The sequence below is a fragment of the Botryllus schlosseri genome, chromosome 7, assembly GCF_051294905.1.
Source record: "Botryllus schlosseri isolate E-star chromosome 7, Bs_hap1, whole genome shotgun sequence".
NCBI classification, from domain to species: Eukaryota; Metazoa; Chordata; class Ascidiacea; order Stolidobranchia; family Styelidae; genus Botryllus; species Botryllus schlosseri.
The window spans coordinates 11,432,624-11,449,559 of NC_137242.1; the positions used below are offsets into that span (position 1 = coordinate 11,432,624).

Sequence of the window (16,936 nt, forward strand, 5' to 3'; positions counted from 1 at the left end):
ACCTCTGATGTAGGTCATAGCATATCTATGACATGCGCATCGTTTAAAACTCTCAATTTTACAGGGCCGTTTCGTGCAGTACTTGCCGAAAGACCTTCCTCTTTGAAAATATCCGCTCCCTACCGAAGCCGATCATTTGCGGGATGTGCCGCAAATCTGTGATGAAACCAAAACGATTTCACTGCTGCGTTCGATTATTCTGCCGCGAATGCATTAAAAGAATCGAAGGTCTTGGGTAGGCCTGGAATGCTTCCATAATCCATTCCCTTGCGGTAATAGGTTGCTAAGTATCAATAAATTTATTCAATACAGTCCTGGTATTTCGAATGAAACTAGTGACGATATGGACGAAATTACAATGTGTGCTGCTGATTTAACACGCCGCAATTAACTTTTCTCTCCATGACAATATCACAGTGCAGCCGAATTTGGTGATATCTGTTAATGCGGGGGTTCCCAAACTTTTTTGGTCGCAGCCCCAAATTTCGATTTGAAAATGTTTCGCGACCCCACCTCTCAATTTGTTGTGCTGATTACTAAAAAACGGGTAAGCACCTTCGCCCCAACCTACCCACGGCATATGCAGGAAAGTTGGTGACAATGTGCGCAGTATTCAGATCTTTTGGAACGATTTTTATGTATATCCAATCGAAATAGTCACGTGAAATACAGATAACGATCTGTAACTAAATAGACGCGTGTGTCCTGTGTATGTAATATACTGCATATACTGTATATGTAATCTAGTGCTAACGATCACTTGTCATTTTCCTGGAAGGAAAAATTGGCGTCCCATTCTTTTCTATGCTCCCGACACTTTGATGTCAATGTCCATACTAATGGGCAGACATGAACCTTATGTTATAGCAGGAGGCGCATGAAAATGAGGCTCCGACTGATCTGATACCTTGTTTGCCGGGTTCGCATTCCTCAGAGATCGTTTTTTCTTCTAATTTGAAAAATGAACTAAAACAGTCAGAAATGAGCCGCCTTCATCGGCTTAATTGACATTATTTTTTAGTCATTGGTATTTAATTTTGTCTCCGCCATTCCAGAGAATAGGCAAACGACCCTGTTGAGGTCGCGGCCCCTAGTTTGGGAACCCAAGGTGTTGATGGTATTAAACATTATAACCACTTTAATTACAACAATCATCGAACCCTAGAAGTCTGCGAATATCCGTCGTCATAACTTGTTATTTCATAGGTTAATACTACAATAACCCCCAGCCCTTTGAGGTTTGAGGAAAATCCATAGACAATAGTCATTTCGGTATCTTCGCCAGTTTTGAAAACGATTGAAGTTTGCTTTCAAATTCTTTCAATTCTCTGTCAGTCTCTGTGTTCCGTGATTCAAACGATACAGCTTTACATTCTCACATATTCCATACAGTTTCATATGACGCCGTTCAAGCTGTCAATCAGGTAATCCTTTCGCAAACCAATTACAGACGGATGTATTGTGTCGCATGCAACTCATCAGATCGTATTTACGTCGCAGACGACATGCCTGACGCGAAACTGTGTCCTATTTGTTTCCTGATTCACTCCGAAGATGTCAAAAACTGTCATCACAGTTTATGTGGCGATTGCGAAAAGCGTTCGCACGAAAACGGCAGGTAGGCTATCGTTATCAGTGACTTCAAATCAGAGGTGCTAATTCCTTCGACGCGATCTATCGGTAGAAGCCATTCCCGATAGTTGGCTGAGCCATTTCAATAAATCACTAGAATGACTAGATAGGTGGAGCAGGCGATATCGCACTCTAATCGTATATTTTACAGTTTTCACCCGTAGTGCAGGGGGAAAATCATGCAGTGATACTTAGTGGTAGGCCTACAAACTCTTGCTTCTACTTATCGATGTGTGCAAACGAGTTAAGTACAGCAATTCGATTTGATATATATCTCCGGGGGTGACGTGAATCGTGTACCACATGAGAATAAAGGGGTAAAAAGTTGGAACACGTTGGCAGAATCCACTATACCCTGGCCTATACCCCTGGCATATATTTCGATAAAAATTGATGTATTTGACTCGTTTTTACCCATTCGATTCGGTTTGAGAACAGTATTGTACCAGAAAGAGACGATTTCTTGCACATTACGGAGTAGTGAAATTCTAGTGAATACGCCTGTTTTTCAGCCATACATTTACAGTGTGGGGTATTACGTAACACGTAATATATAGCAGACATGGGGTGATTACTTCATGAATGTAATCGATTGCGATTACGATTACTTCAGAATCCCGCGATTACGATTACGATTACAGCAAAATCAGGAAGTAGTCGATTACGATTACGATTACATTGGAAAAGTAATCACGATTACTCACGATTACATTTGTTTTACTTGTATTAGGACTATAATCTTAAAGGATATATTGGAAGACAATACAAGGATTGCGATGAAAGGGCTTAGTGAGATATCAACACTCTTCATACATCATGCGTCATTTGCTTATTACGTCATAGTATACCAATTTCCCAACTTTATTGAGATGATTTATCGCACCCAACGATTTGCATTATCGCCAGGTCTTTACCTGCCACACCCCAAATTCCTTAATAGGGCGGGGAGCGTGCTCGAAGGGGACTCAAAAGTATTTCGTAAACCAACAGAAATTATAGAGCATTTTCGAGAATTTAATTAATTCTTGAAAATGTTCTCCGAGCTTCGCGATTCAAATGTCTGTAGTACAGGGGTCACCAACGCGGACCAAATGAGTCGCCCGCGGTCGCTGCAGCAAATATTCAAATGAAAGATTTGAAAGTAGAAGCTGGTTTCATATGAGCATGAGCAGCAGTTGAACATGGGTCGGCCGACCCCAAGGAACATACGAACGCAGTCGTTCAGGGCATTGCTCGTCTTCGCCCACGCGGCGGCTCAACGGGAATCTATAGTTAATATTTCCGAGTTCCGACGCGGAGATTAGTGCTTTGGCGCGCACTGCAGCAACGCAACTGAGCTCGGAGGAGCTGGTGTGAGTCCCGGCGAGTGAGTGTTTTTTGTTCTTGGTAAGGGGCGGAAACCCGGACCAGTGCTTTGATTGTCTTACTCTAAGTGATGAAATCCAACTAGCACGGATGAACGGCGGGATTAAGTGGTAACCCTTCGGTCGTCGCAATAATCAGTACACACTACACAAGAAGTAGTCTTTTGTTTCAATACGGTTGGTGACCCATGCTCCAGTAGATAACTGGGCTTGAAATGCATACCTCTCCCCCTCAAGAAAAAACATGCATAGGCTATTTTATGGGAACAGACATTTCGGAGCCGGTCATTACCGCGTCACGATCCCACAACACACCAAAAGACATATGCAGTTTCAGCCAACACGCAACTTCACGGGATGTGATACCAAAGAAATACCTTGGCCCAAACTTAGGGTATTCGTCCATTGTCAATAGCCGCGCTGGGTGGGCGTGACTAATAATAGTGCTGTCTTTCTAATCTGAGCCCACAATGCAAATGCCACCCGGCGCATCCACATAGGAATAAAGCAATGACAATTTACGTGTGCGTCTCACGAAAGATATTCTTTTAGTCTGCTACGTTTGGGCGAGTACAATATCTTTTGATTAATCAACAGACTGGAGGTCACGAATTAACAACATACAATAAAGTAATTATAACAACATACCAGATGCTATAAATATGAATTACGTGCCCCAGCTCTACTGGTAAATCTGACACTCGAGGCTGAGAGAGGTTAAAAATGAATAGTAATCTAATGCAATGACCAATATTATTGACGAAATTCAGTTTTGAAAATTGACCAACGGTTGGACTGGGGAACGAATTGCTGTTGGTTCTGATTCTAGCTACAACCCACGCTAACATGTCAGGCTATATAAGGGGATGGTTATGGCGGCAGGTCCAAATGCTGAGCAACGAACTGTGAAATAACGATTGGTGCCCGTTTCAAGTAGTCATATGAGAATAAGATATAGTGAACATAATAATTCTGCCTTCAACTTAATACTAGGGCTGGGCACAATGATTCGAGTACTCGAATCTGAATCGAGTATTAATTTTGATGATTCGAGTCGAGTAGTAAAAGATGATTTTTTTCGAGTACTGAAATTTCGCGCTTCTAGCCGCTGGAAGTTAATTTGCCCCTGAGAATTATACTTCCGATACTAATTTTCATTGTTGAAGCAGTGGAACCTTGATTGAGGGTATCGCAGCATACGAAACATATAGTACAAACACACGAAGGTTACTGGACGTAGCACATTTCCGAAATCATGAAAATCTCACAACATTGTCACCAAGTGGAATGAAATCGATATGGTCCGAAAAATACCAAAGTATCATTTATGAGATGGATAACAGGCATTATACTCTTTGTGGTGGCATAAACGGTACATGTCTGAACTTAGACGTATTACACTATGTTATGACGTCATAATTGTTGGTACTCGATTACTCGACTCGACTCGAAGCATCTTTCGTGATTCAGAATCGAATCACTCAGGTACTCGATTTTGCCCAGCCCTACTTAATACAGATACTGCGAGCTGCTGTTACGAGAAACGGCTAAGCACGGCCCGGTTATGATATATATCAGCAGCTGTTTATTTGTAATGCTTCGTTGTGGTAACTGCAATGTGTTATTCGACGAGTACAAAATTCCGAAATTTTGTCAGCGTACGTGCCTACGTAGGCCTACTGCTCGCCGAGCAGCAACGTTGAAACTGCGTTTAACTAAGCACGATCAAACATCAATACATAAGTTACTATTTGAAACTATAGGCAGAGTGGTGATCAATATCCTGCTGCGAGGTAGGGGCTTCTGTAGTGTATTGATAACCTGATATACACCACGGGGGGTGTTCATACAATCACAATACAATGTCCATCGCATGTCTGTTTACTATGTGTGGATACTTCTTACGCAATGACGAGCGGAGCTAATACTTCTGACGTAATAATGAGTATAGTTGCGTTTGAAAATCAGACGTTTGTGCTATCGCTAACGTGATATATTATCTCATTCTTGTTCACGAATATTCAGTTTATGTCATAGTCCTTGTACAAACAAAAAGTAATCGTTCTTTAACAAAGAAATCGATTAAATATGGGAAGTAGTCGATTACGATTACGATTACTTCGGATTTTTTTCGAATGTAATCGATTGCGATTACGATTACTTCAAAACGCTGTAATCGTCGTAATCGATTACGATTACTAATCGCGATTACCCCATGTCTGATATATAGGTAGCGACCAATCCACCAATCACCAATCTATAATACTCGGTGGAATGCAAACCTGACATTGATATCAAAAAAGCCAACATTAGCGCAGCGCAGAGCGAAATCGATGACCTTTTTATGATCAGCAAGTTGACACCTGGGACAAATGGACAAAATTTGCAGTAGCGAAGCAGGCTAACTCACGGCATCTCCGGCATCCGAAAAGTAGATAGATAGCATAGCCTGCTTCAAATGTGTGAGCAGCCCTGGGTTGATATAGCCAAGATAAGGTGTGGGCGAAAGGGGTTTAAGATCGAAACTTGGTAAAGTGTTATATGCCGTCATTAAGATATATAATACGAAATTTTGTTACCAATCGCGGAATAAACCACATTCAAAACCAACATAAACCAATTATGGCTTTTGCGGAAGATCTATCATGCGGTAGGCTGGATGCCAGATCAGCGCGCAACCTTGATGTACCTGACTTTGATAATGAAATTACTATCTTAATCATCGAATCACACCATTAAAAATTGGTTCAGTGTAACATGCAATCATCTGACCTTCAACCTACCGCAAAACCGATTTTTTGCGAAAGACAGTATTGGTATGTCTAGATTTTGATTGTGTTCTATGCGGCGATAGATATCAAAATTCCGTATTATATATCTTCATGATGGCATCTAACACTTTACCAAGTTTCAACCTTAAACACAAATGGGCTCTACGTTCGAGTCCGACAGAGGTCGACTCTAGAATTCCTACCCAAGTGTTGGAGGTTGATCTGGGCTCCTCCTCGCCAGCTTATCCGCTAAAGCGGCGTCTTACAAAAAGCCTAAAAGTGGGCCGTGCTACAAGTCGGCAGATACGGAATCAAAATAATAAATATCAGCCTGGTTTAAATGACCGTAGTAGTCGACAAAAACCATGAATACCACAAACAACAACATACAGCGTAACTTCTAACTTGCTAATTTCATTCATAGCTTACGTCTGTGTTCAGGGGCTGCGAAGTTTGCGATGCCATGACTAGTCCTTCACCTGCACCCGTAAATACATTGGGCAATGGCGATAACTTATCAGGAATAGGGATCAGCCGAGTGTCATTGCGACGACTGAGTTCGGCTCCGCTACAAAATACATTCCCGGGGCTTGCTCGGAAGCAGCAGCACCAGCAGCATCAGCAGCAACAACAGCAGCAGCACCACCAGCAGCAACAGCAGCAACAACAGCAGCAGCACCAGCAGCAGCAGTGGCAGCGCCACCGGATGGTGAGAATTTTATGAGCGAGCTGATATATAGCCCTGACCTTGGTAGTGCGGGGGTTGCAGCAATTATCCCGAAACACTCTCGGATGCTTTGCAATAGATACTTGAAATGATTTCTTACTTGAAAACCGTCAAATATATTTATCCTCGCCATTGGGCTTGAACCCGACAATGACATCATAGTGTCCTACATGGTGTCAACACAGGCAAATCTCACGGTTCAATGAAATTGTATCACGTCACAATTTCCGTTTGGCTGCAGGCAATTTGACGGTTATTTTTGACTGGCTTGCCGAGCAATAAATTTGATGAATCGGGTATCAATCGAAAGCTAACTTTGCACTGATTACGAAAATATAAATTTTATTCCACTCATGGCCCTGGAATCCTCACAATCAGCCCCAAATTATTCATTGTTGAGTAGATTGGCCGTGTGACGCAACAATGCTGTCTGGCGAAACGAGAGAGAAACTCAAGAGGAAGGATGCGGCCGAGCGGCGAGAGTGGGATCAGCTGACGTCGCGGCAATAGCTATGTGTATTGTGCAATTATAGATAACTAACCTAGCTATACTTAGACGAAAGGATCTCTATAAGTTGAAGGATATTGCAGGAAAATTCGTAGGTCCCAAATACATTCTGTGGACCCAGTTCTACCTTTAGAAATCAAAGAAAGGCTGGTAATGTGTGCTCGCTTTCAGCGAAGCGCCTATAGAAAGTATCAACATCGCCACGCATCTCTGGAGCCCTACGCAACAAGCGGGCTAAGGTAATCTATATCATAATAATCTGACATATCCAATGTAGACTACTTAGACGTAGCCTACATATCTCTATCAGCTGAAGGATATTGCGCGAAAATTGGTAGGGACCAAATACTTTCTGTGGACCCAGTTCTACCTTTACAAATCAAGGAAAGGCTGGTAATGTGTGCTCGCTTTTAGCGAAGCGCCTATAGAAAGTATCAACAGCGCCACGCATCTCTGGAGCCCTACGCAACAAGCGGGCTAAGGTAATCGATATCATAATAATCTGACATATCCAATGTAGACTACTTAGACGTAGCCTACATATCTCTATCAGCTGAAGGATATTGCGCGAAAATTGGTAGGGACCAAATACATTCTATCGACCCAGTTCTACCTTTACAAATCAAGGAAAGGCTGGTAATGTGTGCTCGCTTTTAGCGAAGCGCCTATAGAAAGTATCAACAGCGCCACGCATCTCTGGAGCCCTACGCAACAAGCGGGCTAAGGTAATCGATATCATAATAATCTGACATATCCAATGTAGACTACTTAGACGTAGCCTACATATCTCTATCAGCTGAAGGATATTGCGCGAAAATTGGTAGGGACCAAATACATTTTATGGACCCAGTTCTACCTTTACAAATCAAGGAAAGGCTGGTAATGTGTGCTCGCTTTTAGCGAAGCGTCTATAGAAAGTATCAACAGCGCCACGCATCTCTGGAGCCCTACGCAACAAGCGGGCTAAGGTAATCGATATCATAATAATCTGACATATCCAATGTCGACTACTTAGACGTAGCCTACATATCTCTATCAGCTGAAGGATATTGCGCGAAAATTGGTAGGGACTAAATACATTCTGTGGACCCAGTTCTACCCTTAAAAGTCAAGGAAAGGCTGATAAGGCGTGCTCGCTTGTACCGAAGCAAATAGAAAAAGTATCAGTCAGCTGATCCCACTCTCGCCGCTCGGCCGCACCCTTGCTCTTGAGTTTCTCTCTCGTTTCGCCAGACAGCATTGTTGCGTCACACGGCCAATCTACTCAACAATGAATAATTTGGGGCTGATTTTGGGGGTTCCAGGGCCATGAGTGGAATAAAATTTATATTTTTGTAATCAGTGCAGAGTCAGCTTTCGATTGATACCCGATTCATCAAATGTATTGCCCGGCAAGCCGGTCAAAGATAACCGTCAAATTGCCTGTAGCCAAATGGAAATTGTGACGTGATACAATTTCATTGAACCGTGAGATTTGCTTGTGTCGACACCATATAGGACACTATGATGACATCATAGCCATACATTCGAAACCAATTTTTGTTTGGGCAGTTAGCATTCGATACGTAAATATCATGAAGCTGCCCTGTGTACATATAAATTGAATCGCACGTCATAAATGTGAATCCAATATCTTAAAAAAAACCGCACATTCCTATCATTAGAGTTACGACCATGGCTTTTGAGCAGGCAGCTTCAATGTTAAATTGCCCCATCTCCAGTTCTGTAGCACATTGATCGTGACTGGTCAATACCGAGAACGCTATTACCGAGAATGGACAATACCGAGATTGTATATTACCGAGAATGGCTATTACCGAGAATACGGTTACCAAGCATGTCTATTACCTGGAATGACCATTACCAAGAATGGACAATACCGAGAATAGTATTACCGAGAATGGCTATTACCGAGAATGGCTATTACCCAGAATGGCTATTACCGAGAATGTCTACTACCGAGAATGCTTTTACCGAGAATGACGAATACCGAGAATGGACAATACCGAGAATGCAGTTATCGAGATTGGACACCACCGAGAATGGATTCCTGGAGCCTCGAAATCTTATACTCGCCATGGTAAAACGCTCAAGAGATTTTTCCCGTAAGTATTGCAAGAGGGTGGCTTTTCGAACCTACCGGTTCGATGGAGCTGAATCTGGTATCTCCACGTTCGTCTCGGTGCGCCGCGGTGCGCCGCTTAGCCCGACATCAGAATCGACGCGATACGATCGGAGGGGTACCGTAATCGACAATTCAACATCACGTAAATCTCCATACTACGCATGGGGGTAGACGGGTTCGATACACGCAAACGCGATCGGCGATATCTCTTCGGCCAGACGTCGGATCGAGCCGATCGAGGTATCGCCGCGTTTGTCTCGGCGAGTCGCGCGCCGATACGATACAATCATAGGGGGATCGGTATCGGCGTCCGAAAACCGCTACTTTTCGGCCTATAATCGACCGTTGCCAGGCGATGGCTTGTCGGATCCGGATGATTTTGGGTTTGCTGAACGCGTCTTGCTGCATCGCGTACTATGATATCAAACTCGAATGGGTGGGCCCTTTACGAACGTTTCGACTGCCCGATAACCCGTGTCTTTGTTATTTCGACCGTTGCCCAGTTACCCGTGGCCGTATCCAAATATTTGCTGCGCCGAGCACGTCGATACTTCACTTGTTGAAATGGGCCCTATACAGACGATTCTATGCCCAGAAAACCCTTATCTCCGTAACTAAGGCCAGGACAGCTTTGCGGATAGCATTTCTGAGATGTATGCATTTGGCACACAACGAATCCGGCTATGGATCGTCGATCGGCGGGTCAAAAACAAAATATTTTGGCGCGCTTGTTCTCAGCGACCTCAAGTCCCAGAGACCCCCCGCGCTTGTCGATGCGTTAAGCGAGCTCCCATCTTTTCTGTACAGGCCGGCCGGCTCGGAATAGCCGTTTGAAAAATCGCAATTTTCGACTTTTTACATATGTTTTTACTTATCTTTGCAATGTCCAATCTCGGTAATAGCATTCTCGGCATTGTCCGTTCTCGGTAATGTCCGTTCCCGGTAATGTCCGTTCTCGGTACTGTCCATTCTCGGTATTGCCCTTTCTCGGTATTGTCCTTTCTCGGTAATATCCATTCTGGGTAATGTCCGTTGTTCGTTATGTCCATTCTTGGTAATAGCTTTGTCGGTAATATCCAGTCTATCTGATAGCATTCTCGGTAATGTCATCCTCGGTAATGTCATTTTCGGTTATTTCAATTCTCGGTAATGTTCGTTCTCGGTATCGGTCATCCTCGGTAATGTCCGTTATCGGTAATGTCCATTCTCGGTAATGTCAGTTCTCGGTAATGTCCATTCTCGGTAATAGCATTTTCGGTAATGTCCATCTCGATGATAGCATTCTTGGTATTAGTATGTAACCCTCACTGGTAACTATAGGCTAACTCCTGCTCCAGTTCCGCTTCTATTAGGTCACGAGGTTTATGGGTGAGCGCGTCTCGAAATAATCACAATCTCATCAACAGATTCAATGAAAGCAAAAGAGCAATTCATAATTTTGTTAATTTGTACGGTTAGATTATCTGGATGCAGCCAATAGTAGTAGCAAAGCATCTTATGAAATACATTGGAGTCAGAGCTACATGTTCCAAGCAGCTTGCTCCAATCCATGCACCGGCCCTGCTGAAAATGCACGAATTTGGGGCTCCAGCTCCTTGCTCCGAACCCAAAGCCCTTACTTATCAGTAGTGCAAGTTTTTGTTGCACTTAAACCGTAGGAAAGTTGCACTTGATTTTAATAAAAGTTGCAGTAAAAAGTTGCATTTAAAATATTTTAGATATATTAGGGTAGGCTATACTCGAAAAGTTCAAGATTTGCATTGTATCTGCTTATTTTGTTCCTTTCCTCGCTATTCAATCGATCATGAATGCATTTAATGTTCTTTAAGTTTCAAACTTCCAGGGCTGTATTTCGCTGTCAGCTCCTACAGAGCTGTCAAATTTGGTACTTTTCAGTGTTGGGATGACTCGAGTCACCTTTTTCGTATGACTTGACTTGACTCGAGTCACTTTGCTAAAATGACTTGACTTGACTTGACTCGGCGTTTCAGAAATGTGGATTGACTCGTGACTCGGAGCAAAATTCACGAGTCAATTTCAAGTCATCAAGTAATCGGCTCCAATAAAAATCACTGTATCTTGCATATGGTCGGATTGTTAGCGAAATGCTGGTGTAACCCGTGAGAGCGACCAATCATTCAAAGATCGTGCGTTTTACTGAGCCTCCATTGTTCTCTCACAAATAAATTGACCGCAAACGAAATGATAGAAACGTACATACGTTGTTGTAAACTACTATAGTAAAGTATTTTAATAGCAAAATGTTTCAGTTTCAGTTCTCTGTTGTTACCTTAACCAAACATATTGCTTGATGGAAATTAAATTCAAATATAGTTTCTATAGTCCTCAACCACTGGCGCAGGCTCGAATTGTATCATATCAATTTGTAAATGGGCAATGTACAGCATATTATCAATTCTTTTCTCTATTCTCCAATTCCGCTGGTAACTATAAACTGAGGATGTGCTGTACGTATATGTGAGCGATACAGCGTCTTTTTGCCTGTATACTTAACTCTATATTTGTTCATTGGTTCAGACTCAATGATCACTCAATCTGTATATCAGACAGCTAGTAAAATGCATTGACCTAATCATTCCTAATACTTCAAATAGGCAACTTGACTTGAATTGTGACTTAACTCGTGACTTGATTTGACTTGACTCGACTTGACTCGAGTCACCCCAAAAAATCGAGTGACTTGACTTGACTCGACTCACCTTTGAAAATCGATTGACTTGGCTTGACTGTAGTCAAAATGTGCAATGACTCGAAATGACTCGTGACTCGAAGGTAGTGACTTGATCCTAACACTGGTAATTTCCCATTTCACGGACGGTCTGGCGAAACCGCCAAATATTAGCATACATGATTTGCCAGTACGCAGCAAGAAAATAACGGGATGAGGAAATAATCGCAAAAACACAAATAGCAAAGCGATAGTCCATAAAACAGGTCGAATACCATCCCTCGCTCCCAAACCCCCTAGGTCTGCACATTTGGCGCAAGGCATTGCAGCAAACTCAGTGTTGGCAACTTTATCGAAATCAATTGCCTGAAAAGGGGACCGAGTAAAAATGTAGTTATCAGCGGTCTCGCCAGGGTGTCCGTCAACGGGTAAAGGACCTCAAATTTAAGCGACAGTGAACCAATTACCTGATCTATTTATATATAGTTCAGGCACTGTCGCGCTTTGCTGTGGTTTCTGAACTTCTAGCTTGCAAGCCCTCACGCCATATAAATAACATTGAGATGCACGATTAGAAGGCGGCTCTCCGGTCAATCGGAATGATGTAAATTTCCGAAATCAGGAGATTATTGGGGGTTGCAAGACCTCGACCTACTATAATTCACAGTTTCGAAATCTGTGCGGCAATATAGCTTTCGTTTAAGACCGGTTTTAATGAATTTAGCAGTCGGGTCGCCAGCTGTAAGTTTGGCATTTACGAAGCGAAGATAAATTGATTGAATATCCCATTGCCCAACTCGGCAGTCATGTGTTCCCGTGTATCTATACTTGCGCCGTTCGTGTAGTTGTCTTCGTTATTGCTTCATTGCCAATGGATATTTTACGCCAGACCTATATTCTTTTATGTGATTCTAAAGCTATGCCGACTATTTGCACGGTCCACTTTCTTTCGAGGCACTAAATCATGGATGAAAATGAAAGAGTTGGTCAATGTGCCGACGGCCGAGTGATGTTGTTTTAAAGGAAATCCTATAGTATCACAGAGAAAATATACATAACAACACGTTTACTTTGCAGATAATCGCGGCGAAAATAATTTCCGTACTCCTCGTGATGATTTGGACTACGTGGGTCCATGGCCTCTGCGTAACTACTTGGACAATCGCCGTTCTCGCGCTACTGGCTGCGCGAATCACCTTCCCACTTTACATTGGCATTTTCTATGCCATATATCTTATCATGTCAATCGCTAGCATGTATTATTTCTATCACGCATTAGCATTCTTCTTATTTCTAACTGCCTATAGTAAAACGGTCCCTCATCTCCACAGGTTAATCTTGCTCTGTATTCAAATAGGAAGGTGCTATTTTGTGGTCGTATATTTAGAATCGATATTTATGCACATACTGTTGCTTGAGTATGCCCATGCAGTAATAATAGTCAATTATCCAAAAAAGGCACAGATGAGCCACAACCTTGTTATAAAATATATGCAACACATTGCAGGTCGATGATGAAAATATTCAATGTTCATGTATATCATGTTAATTCGCATGAATTTAGTTACAAAATTATTCCGGGATATAGCCTACGTGACACAAACGTTTGAGGAGTGCTCCACAATTTTGAGATCACAACTTCGTACCTGTTATGGCTTGATATTATGGATAAGTTGATCTCAGAATATTATGCTCTCATGTATCATCATCATCATCATCATATCTCATAAATTTAATCCATTATTTTTTTACATCGCACATAGCCTATCATCGGCACCATGCTGCCAGACGTTTAAGTAAAATATGTAGATATTTTGCCATTATCGTACATACAAACCGCGCTTGGCCAAATACAAGTGTGAGTACCATTATACAAGTATAGATTCAATGTATTTTACTACTTCGTGTTTCATTGACTACTACCGGATGGTAACGTTATGGTATAATACATGTAAAAATATGACTGTACGAAGAAAACAAAATTATTCCGATGTTGATGTCGTTGACTCGTCGAGGTATCATCCTAGACCAGAGTACAGTGGCAGAGGAGTCGGTCATGATATCTTTACCAGGAAGGGACAATCCTTACCATGTGCGGAATCTATTTCACAGTTTGCACACCTTCGCAGTTAGATCTGCTGCAATCTGTATAATCAGTGTAAATATCCTGTTTCATTCTATTTGTGAAAGATTTAACCCAATTCATCAACCCAGCGCCACTGCTTTCGTTGACGCTGAAACAGTTAGCTGATAATTTCCTGTAGTTTTCCTCTATAATCCTCGTATGAACAATCTCTCCACAAGTAGATATATTACGAGTATCACCTCGTCAATTTCGAGGATAGGAAAAGTTTGAAAGTGTAACCAAACACCTTACTTGTTGACCACTAACCACCACCAGACTATCACCAATACCTTTTGTAAGAAGTAACAGCGAAACCCGGTCGCTCAGCTTTGCGAAGGATCATGTAAACAGGGCACTTTTGCGAGTCACCTCAAAGATGTCGCATGACGTCACCGGAGACGGCTTAAACTTAAGTTCGAGTCAAATTTGTAACTAGGCCTGATAAAACCAGGAAAGCTGAAACAGACTTGGCGTGCAAATATGCGTATTTCATGAAAACAGATTGGTTTTCTGACATCAATAAGAGAGGCAGGTGTTTATTTTCATAGACAAAGGGTAGTTGGCACGCACTTATGGTTCTCACACTGATATCCGACGATATTTCATAAGGCGATCCGATATCGATAAATAGCATTAAATGTGCGAACAATGCAACTGTTATTAACCATATCGATTCACAAACAATATTTTGCTACCACGCCAACTTTGCAAGTGACTCAACGTTGTTCAGTTCACTCTTAGCAGGTATTTGAATAAGTTTGTATGCGTGGCATTCGATTCTACCGTCATATGTCTTAGTTCAACTACTTGGATACGAATTATAGCTACACAAACGTCTTACAGTCGAGAATCTACTGTTTGGGGTAGTCACATAAGATCAGAACTATAACGAATCGCCCCATTTGCATTTTCACGAACGTCAGCGTTGACATCGGAATATTCTGTAATCCATCATAGATTACAAGCTTCTTTTCACGAGTTTCATTCTCACACCGGGAGATTAGTAATAGTCGACTATGTCGTCACTCTCGGGGATATACAAGGAAACACTCCGAAATTTAATATTCATAATAGATAGGTAGACAATCATATTTGACCATCTTCTCACATGGTTATTCGATCAACTGCCATGGACGCTCTCGATACAGCAGCCTCTGAATTACAAGTCATCGGTGCTTTATTCCAAGTCATATATAGGAGTCTCGTACAATAATGTACCCCGGTTTCCGCTGAATATTTGAGGCATACATTTGTTGACCGTCACGCTCTGCGAGACACCATATTTTAATACTCGACGAAAATGATCCCTAGAACAATAATAGTTGCTGAAGATTTCCACAAACGGGGCAGATATCAAGACGAATAAGACATCTCATCTAGAGAAGTAATATTGCTGGTGGAACAACAACGTTTTACGTGCCACTTCCAAGATACATCTCGTGCAGAATTTGCATGATATCTGCAGTGGTAGCTAGTAGATACATGCCAACGCGCAAGCGTGTGTGTGTACGCTAACATGCATGACTAGTTTCATGGGACCTCGTGTTCCATTCGTACTCTGATACTTGTGAAGAATACAGCTTTGATTAACGTAAGAGTGAACTTCGTATATAGATAGAAACAGCGAGACGCGCAGGACCTTTACCGCTCGAAGTCCCGACTACTGCATGGTGGCAGCGCTGGCTAGCATTCTATTATCGAGCAAGAATCCGCTGAGATCTAAGTAAAATGGCGAAATGTACAGCGCCTGGTCCGTTAACGCTCACGGCCGGAGCAAACCACTTCGAAGAATGGCGCCGATGGAGGAGGGAATTTGAATTTCACCTCAAGGGCACCGAATCTTTCGAGAAACCAGGACGCGTTAAAGGCAACATTTTACTTTCCAACATCGGCAGTAAGGCTCTTGCAATATATGACAGATTCACCTTCGCGCCTGCCGTCGCCGAAGCAGATGGCGTTGAAGCTAGAGAAGCTGAGGATGACGAGCACTATGATGTAATAATGCGGAAGTTCGACGAACACTTCCAACTTCGTAAGCGTGACGATAGAGTCAGGAATAGAGTACGCTTCATCACTCGCCTACATCGAGGGAAAAACCAGCCACTTGTCTCTTGGGTCGAAGAAGTGACCAAAATGGCATGCGAATGCGATTATCGCGACGACGAACGGGAAAACTTAATTAGAGACAAACTCTTAGCATCGACCAACGATTCCGTCATACTTGACAGAACGTATGCCGTGAAGCATGACGAACTCTCGTTGCAAATGGTCATTGATATAATGACGGAGAGAGAAGACAGACTGGCGGACGCTGACCAGCAAGCGAGTTTGTTAACAGTTGGCGCAGTATCAAAACGGAATCCCAAACCTCAAGCTCATGACGCACCGAAGAAGCTTTATAAATGCAAATGGTGTGGCGAAAAGCATCAGTTTGGGAAGAAGTACTGCCCAGCAGCTAAAAGCAAGTGCCCGAAATGCAAGAAAGTTGGACACTATCCGACTCAATGCTTCACGAAATCAGTTCGTGCTGTTGAAGCTGACCCGGATTCCGTTCACTCAGTACAATCCGTACAAATCTCCCGTGAGAACAACGCAGACGTAGTCTTCTGTGGTGCTGTAAATTCAGTTCCAGATGTTGACAACTTCAGATTCATGAAAGACATGCGAGTCGGACGTGAAACGTTCTCATGGATGCTAGACACTGGAGCAGAAGTCTCAGTGATGCCGGAACGCATGTACAAAGAAGAGTATGGCACCTTACAGCCTACTAGAACAATACTTCGTAGCGCTGATGGACGTGACATGACAACTCTAGGGGTGGTGGAAATGACAATTTCCGCACAAGAGAAAACCTTTTCTGAGAAAGTCTACATTGTACGCGACGCTACAAATTTACTTCTTGGATGCCCGGGGGTTTACAAACTTGGAGTTATCAATACAAGCAAGGTTCGGATCGAACATCTGAACGCAACGGCAAAAGCTGACTGTAATACAA

General features: G+C 42.6%; 2 protein-coding genes across 3 annotated transcripts in view; both read left to right on the forward strand.

The window, feature by feature from the left end:
- The window catches only part of LOC145442210 (uncharacterized), a 109,793-nt gene that overhangs the window by 29,228 nt on the left and 63,629 nt on the right, over positions 1 to 16,936 (forward strand). The window lies entirely within an intron of this gene.
- Positions 1,447 to 6,491, forward strand: LOC145443408 (uncharacterized). Its single transcript, XM_080321377.1, has 2 exons — positions 1,447 to 1,618; positions 6,209 to 6,491. The coding sequence occupies exons 1-2, from the start codon at positions 1,455 to 1,457 to the stop codon at positions 6,489 to 6,491; spliced, it is 447 nt and encodes a 148-aa protein (XP_080177503.1). The 5' UTR covers positions 1,447 to 1,454.

Excerpts from the sequence above, each read along its gene's own strand:
- LOC145443408 (XM_080321377.1), top strand. The coding sequence starts at position 1,455 with ATGTATTGTGTCGCATGCAACTCATCAGATCGTATTTACGTCGCAGAC. Across the intron at positions 1,619-6,208 it reads CGTTCGCACGAAAACGGCAG|GGGCTGCGAAGTTTGCGATG; the intron begins GTAGGCTATCGT and ends GTCTGTGTTCAG.